The sequence below is a fragment of the Trachemys scripta genome, chromosome 4 (genome assembly GCF_013100865.1).
Source record: "Trachemys scripta elegans isolate TJP31775 chromosome 4, CAS_Tse_1.0, whole genome shotgun sequence".
In the NCBI taxonomy this organism is placed as follows: Eukaryota; Metazoa; Chordata; order Testudines; family Emydidae; genus Trachemys; species Trachemys scripta.
Window position 1 is genome coordinate 6,578,527 of NC_048301.1, and position 21,435 is coordinate 6,599,961.

Genomic DNA, 21,435 nt, shown 5'->3' on the forward strand with positions numbered 1-21,435 from the left:
GGCAGTGCTCCCTCCTCACCGCCCCATAGGGGCTGGCCCAAGCCCCACTGCGCCCCTCTCCCCCATGGACGTTCCTTCACACACCCCACAGTTTGGGGACCACTGATCTAGTCTGACCTCCTGCATAACATAGACCATAGAATTTCCTCAAAATAACACAGGAAGCAAATTGTGACAGTGAGCAGAAGCAAGATTATTTCAGCCCCACATTCTGCTCAGAAGCTGGAATATACATCTGAAAACCCATATATTCACTTTTTGCTTATCAGTACAGTTCTCATATCCTTCTTTTCCATACTGACTTAAGATATTTTCCACTATCAGTTTTTTACTCTCTACTAGGCTTCCTGATAGGGGTTCTCTATCTATCAGCTCAAACGAAGATCTCTTATATTTGGTTTTAGGATCATGGGATTTCCAGTACATTTACACAGTTAAATATACAGGAGTACTTGTGGCACCTTAGAGACTAACAAATTTATTAGAGCATAAGCTTTCGTGGACTACAGCCCACTTCTTCGGATGCATACAGAGTGGAACAAGTATTTCACTCACGAAAGCTTATGCCCAAATAAATCTGTTAGTCTTTAAGGTGCCACCAGACTCTTTGTTGTTTTTATATATATATATATATATATATATATCCTCAATATTTATTCCACTCTGTATGCATCCGAAGAAGTGGGCTGTAGCCCACGAAAGCTTATGCTCTAATAAATTTGTTAGTCTCTAAGGTGCTACAAGTACTCCTGTTCTTTTTGCGGATACAGACTAACACGGCTGCTACTCTGAAACAGTTAAATATATTTCTAGTTTGCTTCTGATACCTGCAGGACACTTTTGTTTTGTACCTCATTTAGTTTTTTTATTTTTAAGTGTCCTCAAGGGCAAGGCACTGATCCAATATCAAGCTTCTTGTGATGATTTTCCTGCAGGGAGCACAATGATCTAAATCACAGCTCATACCAGTTTGAATTTTGAACTCTAACTTGTTTACTGGGCCATCTTGTCCAGCCAGCCTGTAGCATGCTAAACTTCCAGATAGATTCCCCTTTTTTTGGCATCAAGGAACGTCAAGATTCTCTAAATTACTGATTTTTTAAATGCATTTGTTTTGCATAATATGCTTGGTGTTGCCTGTTGCATCAAACCAAATGAAAGGCATGTTTCCCGGAATTGCCTAGGACGTGCAGGTAAAAGTGCTTTTGCTCACTACTGCCCTTTCCTCTTAGACATTTCCCACCACTTTCTAAATATGATCAGTTAGCTCTTGCTTTTATATGCTTGAAGAGTTTATTTCAGTTACTGAACTAAAGAAAAACCAAGAAAGAAAGGTGCGTATTCAACCAGAGCCTCTCTGTCTGTTCATAAAGCCCTCACACTCACGCTTTAATGCTGCTATAATCCAGCACATCTGACATCTATTAACTGACAAAATAATGTAAACTCAAATGAAGATGCTCTTTTCCTAGTTAACTTGCTCGTTGTGGGATTAGTCCCTCTTAATGTCTTGTTCCTCTACAACATACTTACGTTAGTAGCATTGTGATATGATTTGTCTGAAGCTTTAATTCTTTGATTGCACTCGCAACAGGGTCTCCTTGAACCTGAGCTTCTTTTACAATTGCTCCGATTTCAGTCCAGTCTATCTGGTTGGCTAACGCACTGCGAACCACCTGGATAGCTCGCTCAACTATGTCCAGGTTCATTTCTACGAGTTCTCCTTTGACCTTATCAATTTCCTTCAGGAAAGAAAAAGCTTTCTTACAATTCAGACTAAAAACCAATTCAATTTTATAAAAATGATGATTAAAGAAACAAATCCATACAATTAATACAGCTGCACTAAAATTAAACACCACATTGTTCAAAAGGCGACCTCTTGCAAGGGCGTGCAAAGCATTGACAAGAAGCAATGTATCACTACTACAGTTCACACTTCACCAAAACGGGAGAGAAGCTGGGGGAACTTGTTAGTGAAAAAATACTCCAATTTGTTATCTCAAGTGAACACTAAGGAACACAACTTATGGTGGAGGTGACACTGCATGGAATATTAAAAATATTTTGTCTTTAAAACTTGTCTTATGAAAACACATAGTTCTACCTGAGCTTGATGAAGAGATTCTAGTCTATGCTCATGATCTTTACGAACGTTTTCCAGCTTCTTCAGTGCTTGTTTTTCCTTTCAACAGCCAAAGAGAAGAAAGGAAAAATATTATTAAAGGTAATGTTTAAAATCAAATGTACACAAATTAAGAAGGAAGGTACTGTACATCTGGGGTCAGGCTTGAGTTATGAGAGATTACAAGTATCAGTTACAAGGTTCACAAGATACATACATAGTACAAAATCAGCATACACCCAGATTGGAGTGTGGGAGTTTTTAAAGCGTCAATGAGTAAGTGATCTTGGGTATGCCACCCATAGAATGTATTTAGAGTCCAAGTCAGTATTGGTGTAGCGAATAGGTACATGGGTGGGGTGTGTCCCTTGGTTTGTCAGGGGAGGAAGTGGGTTATTTCCCTGCGGTCTTGGTTACTTGTCCTAGTACTGACGGTGTCCCATGGTGTGCTCCGTGTAGATGTCTCTGGACCATCTAATGGTGTCGGACACCATGAGCTGTCTCATGAGCCAGGTGTAGCACTGATAGACTCCACATATTACAAATTTTACAGTGTTAGATATTCAACACCCAACTGCGTCCTATTACAGTACGGAGAAGAAAGAAGTGGAAACGGGATTCTGTTGAGCACTGTCATTCTGTTGAGCCACTGTAGCGAAAGCCACTTCAGTGATATTTGGACAGGCACTCCCTTGTTGATTAGCTATTCAATGCTGTGTGCGCACAGTTTAAGAGGAATCCACGGAAGCATCGTAACACTAATGATAGTAGCAGTCATAGTGATGGTAATTTCCCAACAAGAACTGCCCTGGTGCACACAGCTTCAGACCTGCCCCTACAAGCCAACCCATTATCTTTAATTGAACAAGACAGCACCCACCTGCCAAACTATAACGAGCAAGGGCCCCTAAATCAGGCAAATGAAACTATAAAGGAGTCAGATCAGCTGTTCTGCTTGTGAATGAGACTGTACCTGTTGCAAAGCTTTCAAATCAATCTTCTGACCTTCTAGCTTGGAGTAAAATTCATCCACTGCCTTCAAGAGAAAAAGTCAGTTTAAAGAATCTCAAAAGATGCAGTAACCTAGATCAGAAAAGAGTAAGCAGACAGGGGGAGGTCCTGTTCCTAAGAGGAGACTGCAGAGACTGCAAACGGGAGTTTGATCCTAAAATAGGTGTCAACAACTTCCCCGGCTCTACCTAGTCCAGGGCCAGTTCAGCAAGGAACTTAAGCACAGGCATAGTTTTAACCATGGGACTGAACTGGAGCCAAATTCTATATTAGCAAATGATGTAGTGAAGGAAGGAACACATTCCTTAATGTAAGCATGTATCTACTGTGAAACTACTGTACGTACAGCCGTCTCTGCAATGAGCCATCATAATAATCAACTGGTTAATAAGAACAGAATCTCCAAATCAAGCATATGAAGTTCAATACAGTTCTTTGTGGTTGGTTTCAATAGGCAGACACTGCTTATAATAAAGTTTCTGAGTTTATTTATGCTATGGAAATCACCAGCGCTGTGAGGTAGGTGGTACAAACATGATGGGGAGGCATGGCAGGAGAGTGCAAAGTGGGGAATCTAGCAATCGGATTTAGTATAAAATAATCATCTATAGGTTACGTTAACCTTAGTTAACCAAGCACCAGAAAGGGCAAAGATTTCATTTTTAGTGAAAATCCATGTCAAACATTCACCATGTTTATATTTTTGCTATTATCCTCAGCTATAAACCAACTGTCTATAAACACCCATATAACCACCAGCAAAATATGTTTAAATAAGTGAAGACAGAGAGTAGCTAGTTTCTGAACACAAACACGTCTTTCGCCAATGCCACATGCTATATTTCAGCTACTGGACATTTGAGAGACAAGATGGGTGAGGAAATATCTTTTATTGGACCAACTTCTATTGGTGAGAGACTCAAACTTGATCCAACAAAGATATTTCCTCATCCACCTAGTTTCTCGAATGTCCTGGGACCAACACAGTTACAACACCACAGTTACTGGACATGACAGACAAATTGGGAACATAAATGGGTCAACTGTAGTCACCAAGAAGTATTTTATTTAGCCTATATTTTTGTATGATATTTTCTGATTTTACACACCAAACTAACTAGTCATAAAGCATTAAAAGGTAATAGTTTCAGCATATTTTCTTTCATGATTTTAGTATCAGTCATTTAAACTACTTAATACAGTATAAGCAAAACCACTATACCTTATCAAATGATTCGAATTCCATGTACGGACACTTTAAATGTTGAGAAAACAAGAAAGGATGAAATTCCTCATATCTGTAAAATATACATTTGATAGTATTACTTGAGTGCTTAATATAAATTAGTTTTCTGGTAAGAAAGGGAGTTAATACTTCAAATATTTACGTGAGGATTTCTTCTGCGGGTTTATCTGGCTCCAGGCTTGGCTTTTTCTCACGTTTCTGGATGATATAACCCTTTAAAAGAAAAAAACATAAGACACCACATTCATACTCATTTCTTTCCAGGAATCTTAAATGTTATTTTTCCTTTCTTGCCCAGGGAGGAACAGTTTAACACCTTGCAAACATCTGACACTAAATCCGTTGGTAAGAACTTTTTTCGTAGAGACTTTATGGTGCTAACTGACTTTGCAGGTAAAATTTTGGCCACTCCTTTTTATTCCAAAATATTCCAAATGAAAGCTGAACTTCTATAACGAACCCAAGTCTACAATGCATCACGCAAACTTTGTACCTTACATTTTAAACAACCCTTGTTTGTTTGGGATGCAATAATGGGCAAGTCAGAGTCAGAATGAATTGCACCATAAACTGAGCAATCCTTTCCTCCTTGAAGTTAGAGAAGAACTTGTTATAAGGCAGCAGACTCAGAACATGGAAGAGAGAGGAGTGGATGGGCTGTAGCACAATTTTGCCACTGGAAGTGAAAATGATCAGAAACACTGATACAGGCCCACAGAGGATATTCAATAGTTATTATTGCAATAAATAAATACATGTTTGAAAATTAGGACTACATTCCCAAGATTAACGAATTCTCTCTATTACCTACTCGTAATTGGCAGTCTTTCTACTCAGGCCTCATTTCTGAGTTGCATTAAAATCAGTGTAGAAGGCACATGAATACCTTTAAGACACATAACTGCAAAATTAAACGTTGGTTCCTCATTGAGCTACAGACGAAGATTATTCTGATATCCCTGAACACTCCATATGTTAAAATTACTATCAGTGTTTAAATACAACGGTGACACACAAGTCAGATAGGTCCCATTTATGCCATTAGTTCATTTACAGACTGCATGTCCAAGACAAGGGTGATATATATATTCCTTATTAGTATCTGGAGTGCATCATAGCAGCAAAAATAGGAAGACAACAACATGAAAAGATATGATAGGAATTCTAAACCAATAGCAAATGTCTAACATGATAGAAAAACAAAAATGCATGTTCGTTTCTTATTAGACAGTTTAACTTTGAACCGTGCAGATACCAGTTAAGATTTACCTTCCCACTAAAGTTGTTAGTTATCTTCATATATTCTTCTGCCTTGTGTAAAGCAGCAAGTACCCTTTCAATATTTTCTAAAGGAAAAAAAATGGATTTTGAAGAGACACGAATTTTGGCATATTTTACATAAACACATACTGCACTACTTAACCAATAAAGGGTAAAGCTTGACAGACCGAAAACTAACCTATGCCACTAACTGCATTTCTAGTCAGGGATAAGGAGGAATTTTCTCCAAGGTACAGTTCTTGTGGGAAGTCTGGATTATGAGATTTTCAATAATCCTACTGTCTGAAATACTCTAAAACCTTGTAAATTAAAAAAAAAAGTCTGCATTTTAATAAGCATCTTTAACCATCCACTCCTTGCATTAGAAACAAGTTTCCATTTTAAAGAAAGCCTCATTTTGTGTCCTTTTTAAACTTTGAGCTATTTCTTAAAAAAAAATACGTATTCCAGTTACATGTATAAAATATAAGAGTGCTGGCACAAACACAAAATTGCACATAAAAAACAAGGACTGGATGACTGAAATTACCTGTCTTGACAAGGGTGTACAATGAAAGTCCCTATTTTTGAAACATTAGCCATAAAGCTCTCTTCTTTATTACAGCACCTCACATAACAACAGATATCAGGTATTACATTATTTTAATTAATTAGAGATCACCATATTAACATAGTTCTCCCCCTCCAAAAAACACTCATAGCAAAGTATGATACAGAACTAATCATTCTGACCTTACCACCTCAACCCATAATTGTATATTCCAAACATATCAAAAGCAACTGTTCTAATTCATTCTAAATCCACCATCTTGCTTTCTGATCAATATCTTTTTTTCATGATTAACACTTTGGCACATGACTCTTGTATAGTAAGTCCCTTATAACTCCTTCCAATATCACAATTAACTTTGTGCCATTTGATGAAGTGCTACTGTAACTATTTAGAATTGAGGCTAAAAGGGATGGAAAAATACTGGGGTGTACGCAATGCTAGGGCTTTAAGAGAATAGAGTTAAAATAGTCTCCAGCCTGTAAAAACTTACACTGCATATCCATTGTGATGCTCCCCAAGGGTACCCTGGGTTGTGAAGTGCCTCACCACTATCTGCTCTTAGCGTGAAGCAGTTTTGTCTGTGCCTGCTGTGGGTGAGCTCCCTGAAACCACCAGCCTCTGGCAACACAAGCCCTGTCTTCCAGGCCTCGCTTTCTCTGGACAGGTAGCAATAAGCATACACCAGTCTCCAAATCCTCTGACTTTTCCCTACAGCATCCAGCCCCTTCTCCACTGAACGCTCACAGAATTACCAGGCCTACTCTTCCCAAAGGAACACTACGTACCAGCTTTTAAGTTTCAACTGAGGACCACCACTTTGCTTAACACCACAGCACTTAGATATATTTATAATGAAAACAAGAATAAGGGGTGAATAGAGATTCAAGGAGTAGTGAGTATGAATATTGGAAACCAGTGGTTACATATAAATAAATCATGACACGCTTTTAGAGACCAAACTTAACTAACAAGTTAACCTTCCATCTCAAGACGTTTATCTCACCCAAAGTTCTCTTCAGCATTTTCAGCCAATCCTGGCTGAGCCCCTTTTTCATTAAACAAAGCCACTGTTCTTTTACTGCCTCAGTGAAGGGTGCCTAGGTGTCTTCTCTGCCCCTCCAAATATAGTCAAGCAAACTTTGAAGTGCACAAATATTATACGCCTACATACCTTTGCTTCCCATCTGTTGATCTACTTTGGCATTACCAGACAATCCAGCTTCTATAAGGCAGTGCTCAATAAGCGTGGCTCCATAAGCTATAAAAGTAGAGAGAGCCAACTATAGAAAGCCGTTTAAACATTCAGGTTGAAATCTGTATTAAGAATGATTAAATTTCCAAAACTGAATATGAGATTCTGGCCACCACTGAGAAAATTCAACAAAGGTCCCGATACTATAAGTGCTTCGTGGACAAATCCCTACACCCATATAAAACACATTAAAGAATTGCAGCCAAGTTCCTATACCTTTTTATTAAAATTCTAGTCTTTTAACAAATAATTTTGCATTTTATATATAGGAGACCGTCTTGAACCTTCTGAGACACAGTTGTGTGTTTTTTATTTTAATTTTCAGATTACATCTAATATGAATGCGAACAGTTTGAACATTTCATTTTGTAATAATGTCATTACTTACGAAGATGTGGGTTAAGGACCCTCTTTAGCAGTTCCCCGTTAGGTGCATTTGATATTGTTTCAGTCAACCTAAGAAACATAATAAGCAGAATAGCTGCTATTCAAAAGAATAAATGCACGATGTTGAATTGATTTTCCATGTTTTCTGAATTAAAGAAGAAAGCAAATAATTTCAATTCCGTGAGAGCTACATCACCTACACAATGTTCAAAGCTTAAAACAGACTCAAAATGTTTATATGTAAAAGTGGTCTTTACTTTATTTATAAGATGCATGTTGGACAGAATAAAGTTACCTTTCCAAGGTAGGTAATGGTGCAGGCGCTTTAGCGTTATCAACTGGGTACCGTTCCCGAACTGCAAATTTGACATCATCTGCCTCATCTGTGCGAAACCTCAGGATGTTTAAAATTAAGTATTCATAGTCTGTCAGAACAATGTTTCCCTGCAAGAGCATCAAAACTGACCATTATTAGAGTCCATATTAAATACTAATTTATAGACTAACCAATTTTATGACTTACTCTGTCGTAAAGCTCAACAATGAGATGATAGGCTGCTTCATCGCTTCCAAATTGAAAGTCTACAATTCTGTCTATCCCCAGCTGTTTTACACTGACAAGTCTTCTACTCCTTAAATGCTTACGACACTGACGATGGGGAAGAAAGAAATATTAAAATATGCATATGTATATAAGGTGTAAACAGAAAGGTCCTACTCATAGTATTTTAAACTGAAATATTTAGTTACACGACTGTGTGCCCCCCCCCCCCGTGACAATCTGAACATATCTTGTTTATCTTATCTTTATTCCACTTATTATAGACAAATACAGGATCTGGTATAAACTTACAGAACTGAATATTACATACGTGAGCTGCTCAAACTTTGATAACCATCAAGCTCTGATCTATTCTTGCTCATTAAAGAAAAACAGTAGCTCCAAATTGCAAAAAATTAAACATTTTTGTTAAGCATTCAGCATTTACAGTAATAAAAACAGCTGTACTATTTGAAACTTGCACATCTCTGCCATGCCAAGGAGGGAAAGAGCTAGTGCAACCTAAGGCCCCGATCCTGCAATGACCTCCGCTCAGGGTTACTTCTGCATCCACCACAAGACTCCCACTGACTTCAGTGGGGGATTTGCAGAGACGCAGTTCAGTGAAGTTCCTCGTGGGCACTCTTATACCCCTGTCTGTTTGGTCTCTTTGCAGGAGTGGGGAGCTAACCAGATCTGTAATCTGATTCTGCAATCAGATTGCATCCACAACAGATCCATTTGCCGAACTGGAGCCTAATACTTCACTTCAAGACCTGACACCTCAGATCATCTAATCCTGAAGTCCTTACTCATGCAAGACTCCCATTCACTCTGGGTTTTCCCTACACAGAGACTTCAGAATCTGGTCTATATAATAATAATGTATTCACTTAGCCAAAGTAAAATTCCAACAGGCATGGCTAGTCCAGTGAACATTTATGAGCTTGGGTATTAAAGTCTTAACAACTACATTTTGACTGTTGTCAGGTACCAAGCACCAGTTGTGTCCCCCACCATTCTGCAGTTGCCCTTCCTTTCAGCCAGTCCTCACATCATCGTCATCTGCTTGACCAAGACCCACTCAGCTAGTTGGCAATACTTTAATAGTTCATTTACATCTCAGAGGTGAAGCTGCAGCATTACTCTCTCTTCTGAAGGAAATTTCAGAAAGAGAAGGATTAATTTACCTTCATTGCAAACCCAGATGGCATCATATTCTTTGGCCACTCAAACTCTGTTGTGTGAATCCGTATACCAGATTCAATGAGAAGTGTAGCTTTACAGTCTGGCCTGTTGACGAAATAAAGACTAGTTTGACACTTTAAAAGCCACCAATTTGTCATTATACCAATGACATTTCATTACATTAGAGCTGTACACCAAAGTACCACAGATAGCCCTTCAACTTCAAGTCAAAGAAATCTTTCAGACGAAGTTATGGTCAAAAATATTAGAACAGTTGAGATATATTGAGGCCAGTTTGGTAGCAAAAAGACAAAGTTAAAAACTAGATAAACTAAACTAAGGGCTAGATCAGGGGTCAGCAACCTTTCAGAAGTGGTATGCCGAGTCTTCATTTATTCACTCTAATTTAAGGTTGTGCGTGCCAGTAATACATTTTAACGTTTTTTGAAGGTCTCTTTCTATAAGTCTACAATATTTAACTAAACTATTGTTGTATGTAAAGTAAATAAGGTTTTTAAAATGTTTAAGAAGCTTCATTTAAAATTAAATTAAAATGCAGAACCCCTCGGACCGGTGGCAGTGTGAGTGCCACTGAAAATCAGCTCGCGTGCCAAAGGTGGCACACGTGCCATGGGTTGCCTACCCCTGGGCTAGATATACTGAGGTTACTTGATTACCATACCTTTTGCAGGAAGTTGTTTGAAAAGTCTCCCACCCGGAGCACTATCCAATTCAGGGGTCTCAAACATGCGGCCCGCGGAGTTATTTGCTGCGGCCCGCCAAGCTCCCCGCCCCCCCCCCCCGGAGTTATTTCCTGTGGCTGCCAAGCTCCCCCCCAGCACGCTGCATCCCCTCCTCTGCCTACCTCCAGGCGTTTCCTGCCGCCAAATAGCTGTTTGGCTGCACTTAGCGCTTTCCAGGAGGGAGGGGGGAGGAGCGGAGAGCTGCATGCTCAGGGGAAGAGGCGGAGAAGAGACGGGGCAGGGGTGGGGATTTGGGGAAAGGGGTGGAATAGGGGCCGGGAGGGGGCAGAGTTGGGGTGGGGACTTTGGGGAAGGGTTTGGAATGGGGGCGGGGAAGGGGTGGGAAGAGGTGGGGTAGGGGCAGGGCCTCATGGAAGGGGTGGAGTGGGGGGCGGGGAAGAAGGGGGGGCTTTTGTATCTTTATATGAAAAGGTGTCAGTGGTGTGGCACTCGGGCCAATGTACTAGTCCTCATGTGGCCCTCACGGTGATTTGAGTTTGAGATCCCTGGTCCAGTTGGTCGAGTGTATTACAAATGGGAAAAGAGAAAGCTAACAGTCCAACACAGAAACTAGGTGACCAAAAGGGACTTTTCTGGCTCTATGTAAAAAGCATCTGACTACACAGACTAATTGCTTCAGAACAGCAACTCCTGTGGTCATAGCTGCTTATTACCACAGCATATGCACAGTTCTTGGTATTTACAAGAAAAAACTTTTAGGCACAAAACACACCTGCTCTTCCACTTATTTTCTGTATTTTGTTTGTAAAAAGGGAAAAAACAATTATCTTCCTGTGATATTTCCTATGAACTCCCATAATAAAAATATTTATCTTCTTCCAGGGAACAACACAAAACTAATTTTTAGCAAACTGATTATAAAGGTTTGATAAGCAGCTGTTAATACAAGACAAATAAGCTCAATTTTAAGGAGGAATAAAACAGAGTTCACAAATGTTAAGAAGTTCTTACTTTTGAAGGCGAATAAGATATGTCTTATTATCCACATCATAGACATTGTTTACTCTCATTCCCAATAAGCTGTTAAACAAAAAATAAACACATTTTGTTAATCCAGTATAGAATTCATACAAGCCTGTCAGAAAGATTCAGTGACAACTGAATCTATATGTACACAAATAAGTTTCCTAGGTTACAATATATTATACAAATAGCATTTGAAGAGGTGATAGGGCAGAAGCAGTAAAATGGACACGCTCCAGGGAAAATTATGATACGATTAGAAGATACGGGGAGCACTATTAATGAAATAAATGCAAAAAGAAAACAGAATAGCCACTTGAACAAGATTCTAATACAACTCCAGAATTTCAGCGACAATTCATGTTATGAGACACTAATGCATATGCATCTCTCTGCATCACCAATTTATCATTGAAGCCCCACTTACATTAGCAAACTAGCCCCCTGGCTGATGACTGTCAGCAATTCATCTGGCTGAACAGGTGCTGAGAATGCTTGAGGAACTAGACTGGATGGGACTAAAGCATTTTCAGCATCACCACAGAAAGCACAACTGAGATTTGATCCTATTGCTGTTTCATTCACAGTTATCCAAGCCAGCATAACACGGATGATATAATCCCATGTAAATCACATCTCAAGGAGCATCAGTGTCCCCCGGGCACCACAGGGGAGGTGCCAGTACTTAGCCCAGCAGGGATAGGATGATGGTGGAGGGACTATATGAGTTCCAGGGGGTAGTGGGATGGGGTCTCAGGACTTCATGGGGGTGGAGGTGCAGTTTGTCTGGGCTCCAGTGGGGTGAAATGGATTGTGTGTGCACAGGCGTCAAGACGCCCCTAGTCTTACACAGGGCAATGGGGTCTGTGTGCAGAGGAATCAAGGCTCCCATGCAAGGCAATGGGGTTGGAGATGTCAGGGCTCCCCTGGGGACAGCGGGGTAGGATGGTCAGGGTTCTCCTGGCCTCTCACATGGGGCAACGGGATGCTATGGAGCATCAGAGTTCCCATAAGGACTAATGGGGTAAGGGGGTTCCCAGGTCTCTACCATGAGGTGATCGGGTTCCTGTGGGAGGGCTGCAGGTGGGGGTTCCCAGGTCTCTCACACCAAGCGGTGAGGTGAGAGGTTCCTGGGGGAAATTGGACAAGAGGGCTCCCATGGGGGCAGTTCCCAGTTTCTCACATGGGGTGGCAGGCATGGGTGTTCCCATGGGGGCATTTCCCTGGTCTCTTGCCCAGAGAGATGGGGTGTGGGGGGTCCCCAGTCTCTCACACAGGGCGGTCCCCATGGGAGGCTCTCATATGTGGTGGGGGCAGTGTGGTGGGGGTTCCCATGGGGGGATCTCATGTGCAGTGGGGGGCAGTACCGGTCAGGGTGGTGGGGGCAGTGGGGGGGTTCCCATGTGCGGTGGGGGGCAGTACCGGTGGGGGGCAGTACCGGTCGGGNCCCCACTTCCTGAGCTGTCAGTCTGGGGAACTGCACAGTCAAGCTCATGAGTGGTCGCTGGACTCCCTAAGGCCTTGGCTACACTTACCCGCTAGTTCGACAGCTGGAAATCGAACTTCTGGGTTCGACTTATCGCGTCTAGTCTGGACGCGATAAGTCGAACCCGGAAGTGCTCGCCGTCGACTGCGGTACTCCAGCTCGCCGAGAGGAGTACCGCGGAGTCGACGGGGGAGCCTGCCTGCCGCGTGTGGACCAAGGTAAGTTCGAACTAATTCGAACTAAGGTACTTCGAACTTCAGCTACGTTATTCACGTAGCTGAAGTTGCGTACCTTAGTTCGAATTAGGGGGGTAGTGTAGACCTGGCCTTAGTCAGCACTCACCAATTTTTTGAGGTAGTGGCCTGAAGTTGAGGGACACCACAAATGCTTCAGCTAGAATCAGAATTTGATTTGATGTTGCTATTTGCCTACTGCGGTTAGCTCCAAAACGCTTTAGAAAGCCAGTGACATATGAAACAGTTCTCATACTGATGTTGCCCCATCCTTCCTCCTCTACCATTCTCTTATTAACATCTCCTTGTGTCATGTTAAAAATGAGTCTGTAAGCTCCTTGGGGCAGGAATCATATCTTTTGAGTGAATTGGGAGGTACCTAGTACACTAGTGGGTGCTGATTCTGTGCTCAGCCAACACTCACAGCCTCATATAACACCTAGAATATTAGCTTTCTTGAGTGCTGAATTAGGGGCCAGTATCCCACAGTTATCCCTTACTCTTTCTAAAAAAATGACTGAACAAACCAGCTCAAATAGACAACAACAGAAAAGTACCAACTTGCTTTAGTATCTCTTTTAAATAATCTAGTAATGAAAAGCTTACAGTGAAGGCAAAAGCATGACAGAATGCAAAAAGAATTGATAAAAGCGCATGGAAAATCCTGAAGTTCTGTGTTTCAGGGATCACAGAATCATAGAAATGTAGGACTGGAAGAGACCTCGAGACGTAATCAAGTCCAGTCCCCTGCACTGTGGCAGGACCAAGTAAATATTCTAGACCATCCCTGACAGGTGTTTCCAGAGCTTAACTACCCTCATAGTCAAAGTTTTTCCTAACATCTTATCTAAATCGCCTTTGCTGCGGACTAAGCCCGTTTCTTTTGGTTCTACCTCCAGTGGACCTAGAGACCAGTTGATTACTGTTCTCTTTATAGCACGCCTTAACATACTGAAAGCCTGTTACCAGGTTTCCCCCTTCAGTCTTTTTTTCCCTCAAGACTCAACGTTGCCCGGGGTTTTTTTTTAATCCTTTTCTAATAGGGATGGTTTTCATATAATTTTTGTTGCTGTCCTCTGGATGCCTTCCAGTTTTGTCCACATCTTTCCTAAACTATAGTGCCCAGAACTGGACACAGTACTCCAACTGGGTCCTCAGCAGTGCTGACTAGAGCAGGAAAATTACCTCCTGTGTCTTACATGCGATGTTACTGTTAATACAAACCAGAAGCATATTAGCCTTTTTTGCAGCTGGATCACATTGACCACATGTACAGTTTGTGGCCCACTATAACCACCAAATCCTTTTCAGCAGTGCTGTGACCTAGACAGTTATTCCCCATTTTGTAGTGGTGAATATAGGATAGGATGTGCTCTTAGAATATGACAGGTTTCAGAGTAGCACTCGTGTTAGTCTGTAACCGCAAAAAGAACAGGAGTACTTGTGGCACCTTAGAGACTAACACATTTGTTTAAGCATAAGCTTCATCGGACGCATAGAATGGAACATATACGAGGAAGATATATATATACACAGACAGAGAACATGAAAAGGTGGAAGTTGCCATACCCATTCTAAGAGGCTACCTATTTCCCCATGTTAAGTATCCTCACACCTTCTTGTCAACTGTCTGATATGGGCCAGCTTGATTATCACTACAAAAGTTTTTTTTTTCTCCTGCTGCTAATAGATCATCTTAATGAAATAGCCTCTTAGAATGAGTTTGGCAATTTCCACCTTTTCATGTTCTCTGTATGTGTATCTTCCTCCTATATGTTCCATTCTACGCATCAGATGAAGTGGGCTGTAGCCTACGGAAGCTTATGCTTAAATAAATGTGTTAGCCTCTAAAGTGCCACAAGTACTCCTGTTCTCTGAGAATATAAAAGTCTTCTTTCTGCAACCAGGATCAAAGTCCTGTCAGCACCCTTTTCTTGTAAGGTGAGTGATTACTCAGTTACAGAAACTGGGATGAATGTTAGTCCAGTAGGCTAGCCTAGCTTTTATAGGCACATCCAATCAGTTGGAATGACTAAATCAATAGATACGGTAGATCAAGAGAAGACTTAGCGCTGAATTAGTCAGTTGGCAAAGAATAATTAACACAATGGGAAGGCTTCAGCCAAGAGCCTGGAATGAAGACAGATGCCTGCTTACCGCACTAGTGTCATGAACAATCTCTTCATGTGCTGCTTGGAGAAGGGTCAGGCCAGGAGAGAAAATGTCGCTATTGTGAATCGTGTCAGGAAATTAACAGTTGTTGCTGGTGCTTTCTTTAGATGCACGTCCACCAGCAGCTGCCATGCTGGGAGAGAATGGAGTCTGGGCCTGAATGCTGGATATAAGAGAGGTAAGAGAATGGTTTGGCATCAGCATGATGTAAGGTTCAGCTGCATAGCCGTGCAAAGACCAACCTCACTGTAGCCTAACTCTGTCCCCCCATTTATGCCCATGAGGCCTCGCTCCATCTGTTGGCACTTCCTGGTAGCCACTCCTCAGAAATGACCTGGAGCAGGTGGATGGAGGATGCCTTGGCCTCTGGAAGCAGGTATGGAGAGATTCAGGTTGCCCTGGTGTGGCTCTCAGTCCCCCACTGCCATCCAAGGTAACTTTTATAGCCCTAGGCCAAGCAACCACAGAATGCTGAGAGGAGGCAATAGGTGCGACAGGGCACTTTGGAGCTAACTCAGTATGGATTTATTTTCCGAGCACCACAGGGGGACAGGTTTCTCACAGGGACATGCAGAAACCACCGTGCCACAAAAATACACAGTCACCTGCCCTGGAAACCTGCTGCACCCTGTCTCCAGGGAGGCATAGGCACCCATCCCTCCAATGTGCCTCCCTTCCTTCTCCCCTCCCAGGGACACACAGGAACCTGCCTCCCCTCCCATGGAGACTCAGCAACCTGCCCCCACCTTCCCCAGGGACAGCCAGGAACCTGCCCCCCCATGTGCTCCCCTCCCTAGGGACACACAGGGATGCCTAGGAACCTGCCCCCCGCCTCAGAGACACACAGGAACCTGCCCCACCCCCCACCATAGAGACCCAAGAAGAAACGAGTCCCCTAAGCCCCGCCCCCAGCACACATAGAGCCTCCCCCGTGCACCAGGCGGCCAGCAGAAGCGCGTGCGCAGTTACTCAAGCGGGCGCGCAACACGCGGGAACAGGTGTTGTGGGAGGGGCCTGGCCAACCCCCGCCCCTGGACCGTTACAGCTGGGCAGCCAACTGCGGGAGTCGCGGCGGTTTCTGGTTCAGGGCCAGTCGCCCAATTTCGTCCTGCGCTGCCCTCCGCGGCGAGCCCCTCACCTGCCGCCGCCATGTGAATACAGGGAGTCCTGCGGCGTCTCAGTGCCAGCTGCCACCGCCGGGCCAGGCTCGCAGGGAGCTCGAGATGGTCAGGCCGCGGGGCGCTGCCCTGTGCCCCCTTCCCAGGCGGCCCTGTGGGGGGCTGCGGGCGCCGGGTGGGCACGGGGCGCGGCGGAGGGGTGAAGGCCCTGTGACAGGCCAGGCCTGGGCGTGTCCCTGAGCCGCTGCTCATTGCACAGGCAGGGCCGGGCAGGGTGTGGCCGGGACAATGGTCACACTCTGCAGTGTGTGGGCATGAGCCGCGGTAGCCCGCGGCATTGCCCGCTCCCCCCGCTGCTGCCAGGCCGGCTGCGGGTGGGCATAGCCGGGCATGGGGACCGGGCACGCACCACCGTGCGCCACGGTGGAGCTCGGGGACTGGAGCCAGGGTGGATCCGGGCTGGGTCAGGTGGCCCCAAGTCACAACCACTGTACAGACAAAAAGAACAGGAGTACTTGTGGCACCTTAGAGACTAATACATTTATATGAGCATAAGCTTTCGTGGGCTACAGCCCACTTCCTCGGATGCATAGAATGGCACATATAGTGAGGAGATACATATACATACAGAGAACATGAAAAGGTGGGAGTTACCCTACCAACTCTACGAGGCCAATTAATTAAGATGAGCTATTGTCAGCAGGAGAAAAAAAAATTTTGTAGGAGTAAAAATGGGCTAACTCCCACCTTTTCATATTCTCTGTATGTATGTATATGTGTCTCCTCTCTATATGTTCCATTCTATGCATCCGATGAAGTGGGCTGTAGCCCACGAAAGCTTATGCTCAAATAAATTTGTTAGTTTCTAAGGGTACGTCTTCACTACCCGCCGTATCGGCAGGTAGCAACTGATTTATCTGGGATCGATATATCATGTCTCATTAAGACATGATATATCGATCCCCAAATGCGCTCACTGTCGACTCCAGAACTCCACCAGAGAGAGCGGCGGTAGCGCAGTCGACGGTGTGGACCCCGCGCCCCGCGATCCCGTGCCGTGTGGACCCCAGGTAATTCAATCCAAGATACTTGCATATCTTGGATCGATTCTCCCCCTCCCCCCCCGCCAGTGTAGACCAGCCCTAAGGTGCCACAATTACTCCTGTTCCTTTTGCAGATACAGACTAACACGGCTGCTACTCTGAAAACTGTACAGACAGTGTGTGGAGCAGACCTGCTGCTGCTGTGGGCGTGGCAGTTCCGCTGGAGTCGGATCTGCACACCCGAGTGTGTCACACAGGATCCTGCCACCTAACGTGGCAGCTGCTGTCATCTACTTGCTGTGTTCTCTCTTCTACCTCTAGGCAGGAAGCCTCACATGCAGTAGCATTCATTTACCTCTCTGTTTCTCAGTGATTGTTGAGTCGAAAGGGGTTTACTAAGTCACAGAAAACTCATGCTTTTTTGCTGTATGCCTCTTAAGGGTGATAGATGTGACTTTGGTAAGGGCTGCCTTTACAGGTTAGTAAGGAGTAAAAGATGAATGGCACTAGCTCTTGTTCAATTTTTTGTGGGCAGTGTGTTTGGGGACTTTTTCCCCTATCAAAGGACCAGTGCTGCTTTTTTATTTTTTAAAGGTTTAGCACCAGTGAAAGGAATCTGGGAATTTCTATACTCCTGTTTGTTCATAGAACTGGTAAATCGTGGGTTGTGGCTCTTCCAGGCGGCTTGATGCTGTGCTGTTAAATGACTTCAGTGCTAACTAGTCAGTTCATATTAGGTTGACAAATTAAGCAGAATGTTCTTTATTTCTAGATTATAGTGTGCAGGGATGGTAAGCTCTGTGATTCTGCTTAGACGCCAATGTTTTAAAAATGAACATAGGAACTCTTCAGAGCCACTAGCTAGTGATTCAGTGAGCCTTTTAAAATATACCAGAAAAAAAAAAAAAGCCTTTTATTTCTTTGGCTTCACCAGTTGGGAGGCAGGGAGAGGTATTGTAGGGTTGTTTATTTCATTTTGGTTTTGTACTGCTTTATTTTACAAATTAAAGGAACCTGGTTATTTGGTGCTGTTTTTAAAAGGTGGCATATAATATGATGGAGTATTCATTCTATAAGTTAGCTACCAGAGAGTGTTTACAATAATACATTGAGCAGTCAAAAAAGTATTAAAGCATTTTAAAATGAGAGAGAGAGAGAGAGAGAGAGAGAGAATCAGAGGATAGTTCAAAGATTTCTCCTAAAATAGATGCTACAACAAACATGATCTTGGTCCAGAAGGGACCATTCTGATCATCTAGTCTGACTTGGTGCAGTTCTTTGGCTAGTACAATGCAGGAAGTCCATAATTTCTGTTGAAGCTATAGCATAACATTGGCTCAGACCAATGGTCCATTTAACATAAGACTGGCCGTACTGGGTCAGACCAAAGGTCCATCCAGCCCAGTATCCTGTCTACCGACAGTGGCCAATGCCAGATACCTCAGAGTGAGTGAACCTAACAGGTAATGATCACGTGATCTCTCTCCTGCCATCCATCTCCACCCACTGACAAACAGAGTCTAGGGACACCATTTCTTACCCATCCTGGCTAATAGCCATTAATGGACTTAACCTCCATGAATTTATCCAGTTCTCTTTTAAACCCTGTTATATTCTTAGCCTTCACAACCTCCTCAGGCAAGGAGTTCCACAGGTTGACTGTGCACTGTGTGAAGAAGAACTTCCTTTTATTTGTTTTAAACCTCCTGCCCACTAATTTCATTTGGTGGCCCCTAGTTCTTATAACCCAATATTTAAGCCAATATCCTGTCTTTTGACAATGGCCAGTGTCAGATGCTACAGAAGGAATGAACAGAACAGGGCAGTTGCAAGTGATCCATCCCATCCTCCATTCCCAGCTTTAAGGAGGTTTAAGGACACCTGGAGCACGGGGTTCCGTCCATGACCATATAGGCTAATACCCATTGATGGACCTATCCTCCTGAACTTGCCTGATCCTTTTTGGAGCCCAGTTAGACTTTTGGCCTTCAGAGCCCTGGCAATGAGTTATACGGATGGAGTGTGCACCGCATGAAAAAGTATCTCCTCTTGTTTAAAACCTGCTGACTATTAATTGGATTGGGTGACCCCTGGTTCTTTTGTTGTGTGAAGGGATAAATAACACTTTCTTATTCATTTTCTCCATATTATTCATAATTGTATAGACCTCTATCATATCTCCCATAGAATCATAGAACTGGAAGGGACCTGGAGAGGTCATCTAGTCCAGTCCCCTTCACTCGTTGCAGGACTAAGTATTCTCTAGACCCTTCCAGACAGGTGTTTGTCTAACCTGCTCCTAAAAATCTCCATTGATGGAGATTCCTCACCCTCCCTAGGCAATTTATTCCCATGTTTAACCACCCTGATAGGCAGTTTTTCCTAATGTCCAACCTAAATGTCCCTTGCTGCAATTTGAGCTCATTGCTTCTTATCCTATCAGAGTTTAAGGAGAACAGTTTTTCTCCTTCCTCCTCATAACAACCTTTTATGTACTTGAAAACTGTTATCGGGTCCCCGCTTAGTCTTCTCTTTTCCAGACTAAACAAACTGATTTTTTTCAGCCTTTCCTCATAGATCACATTTTCTAGACCTTTAATCATTTTTGTCGCTCTTCTCTGGACTCTCTCCAATTTGTCCACTTCCTTCCTGAAATGCGGCACCCAGAACTGGACACAATACTCCAGCTGAGGCCTAATCAGCGCAGAGTAGAATGGAAGAATTACTTCTCGTGTCTTGCTTACAACACTCCTGCGGAGACAGAGGTGGGTAAACTACAGGCAACCTCCAGCCCGCAGGACCATCCTGCCTGGCCCTTGAGCCCCCGGCCCCTCCCCCGCAGCTTTAGCTCACCGTGCAGTCAGTACTCGGGGCGGCCGGGCTGCAAGCTCCCCATAGGAATGTGCTACTTAGGGAGCACCAGGACTGGTAGCCGTAAGTAGTACACCATAAGTACACGTTCCTATGAGGAGCAATTTAATATATTACACCTAGGTAGGGAAGGCTGTGCCTCCCCAAACAGCCTGGCCCCCGCACACTAACTGCCCCCCCTCATAATTCCCGACCCATCCAACCCCACTGCTCCTTATCCCCTGACTGCCCCCTCCTGTCCCCTGACTGCCCCGACCCCTATCCACATCCCTGCCCCCTGACAGGTCCCTCCGAGACTCCCATGCCTATCCAACTCCTTGTCCCCTTACTGCCCCCCAGGACTCCCTGCCCCTTATCCAACCCCCTAGCTCCCTGCCCCCTTACCATGCCGCTCAGAGTACCAGGACTGGCAGCCATAAGTAATACACTGTAAGTAGCACATTCCTACGGGGAGCAATTTAGTACACTACACCAGCCCTCCATACGGTTTCGGAACCCCAGTGTGGCCTTCAGGCCAAGAAGTTTGCCCACCCCTGTGCTAAGACACCTCAGAATGGTGTTTGCTTTTTTTGCAATAGAGTTACGCTATTGACTCCTATTGAGCTTGTGGTTCTCCAACTGTCAGATTTCTTTCTGTAATACTCCTTCCTAGGCAGTCATTTCCCATTTTGTAGGTGTGCAACTGATTGTTCCTTCTAAAATGGAGTCCTTTGCATTTGTCCTTCTTGAATTTCATCCTATTTACTTCAGATCATTTTGAATTTTCATCCTATCCTCCAAAGCACGTGCAATCCTCCCAGCTTGGTATTGTCTGCAAATTTTATAAGTGTACTCTCTATGCCATTATCTAAATCATTAATGAAGATATTGAACAGAACCGGACCCAGAACTGATCCCCGTGGGACTCCACTCGTTCTGCCCTTCCAGCATGACTGTGAACCGCTCATAACTACTCTCAGGGAATGGTTTTCCAACCAGTTTTGCACTCACCTCCATCTAGCTTGCCTTTCCCTAGTTTGTTTATGAAAAGGTCATATGAGACAGTATCAAAAGCTTTACTAAAGTCAAAATATACCACTTCTACCACTTCCCCCCTCCCACAAGGCTTGTTACCCTGTCACAGAAAGCTATCAGGTTGGTGTGACACGATTTGTTTTTGACAAATCCATGATGACTGTTACTTATCACCTTATCTTCTAGC

The 21,435-nt window shown here is 43.6% G+C and overlaps 1 protein-coding gene across 1 annotated transcript in view; it reads right to left on the reverse strand.

The window, feature by feature from the left end:
* NEMF (nuclear export mediator factor) overlaps window positions 1-12,049 on the reverse strand; it is a 31,758-nt gene extending 19,709 nt beyond the window's left edge. Inside the window, exons 1-13 of the mRNA XM_034769966.1 lie at window positions 11,739-12,049; window positions 11,300-11,368; window positions 9,587-9,689; window positions 8,379-8,504; window positions 8,151-8,299; window positions 7,857-7,924; window positions 7,388-7,474; window positions 5,652-5,728; window positions 4,525-4,595; window positions 4,359-4,434; window positions 3,099-3,161; window positions 2,108-2,185; window positions 1,534-1,742 (exon numbers count right to left, since the gene is read on the reverse strand). Coding sequence (XP_034625857.1) covers window positions 1,534-1,742; window positions 2,108-2,185; window positions 3,099-3,161; window positions 4,359-4,434; window positions 4,525-4,595; window positions 5,652-5,728; window positions 7,388-7,474; window positions 7,857-7,924; window positions 8,151-8,299; window positions 8,379-8,504; window positions 9,587-9,689; window positions 11,300-11,368; window positions 11,739-11,914 — 1,352 coding nt within the window. The 5' untranslated portion in view covers window positions 11,915-12,049. The remainder of the gene's footprint in view (window positions 1-1,533; window positions 1,743-2,107; window positions 2,186-3,098; window positions 3,162-4,358; window positions 4,435-4,524; window positions 4,596-5,651; window positions 5,729-7,387; window positions 7,475-7,856; window positions 7,925-8,150; window positions 8,300-8,378; window positions 8,505-9,586; window positions 9,690-11,299; window positions 11,369-11,738) is intronic.
* Window positions 12,050-21,435: the final 9,386 nt, after the last annotated feature.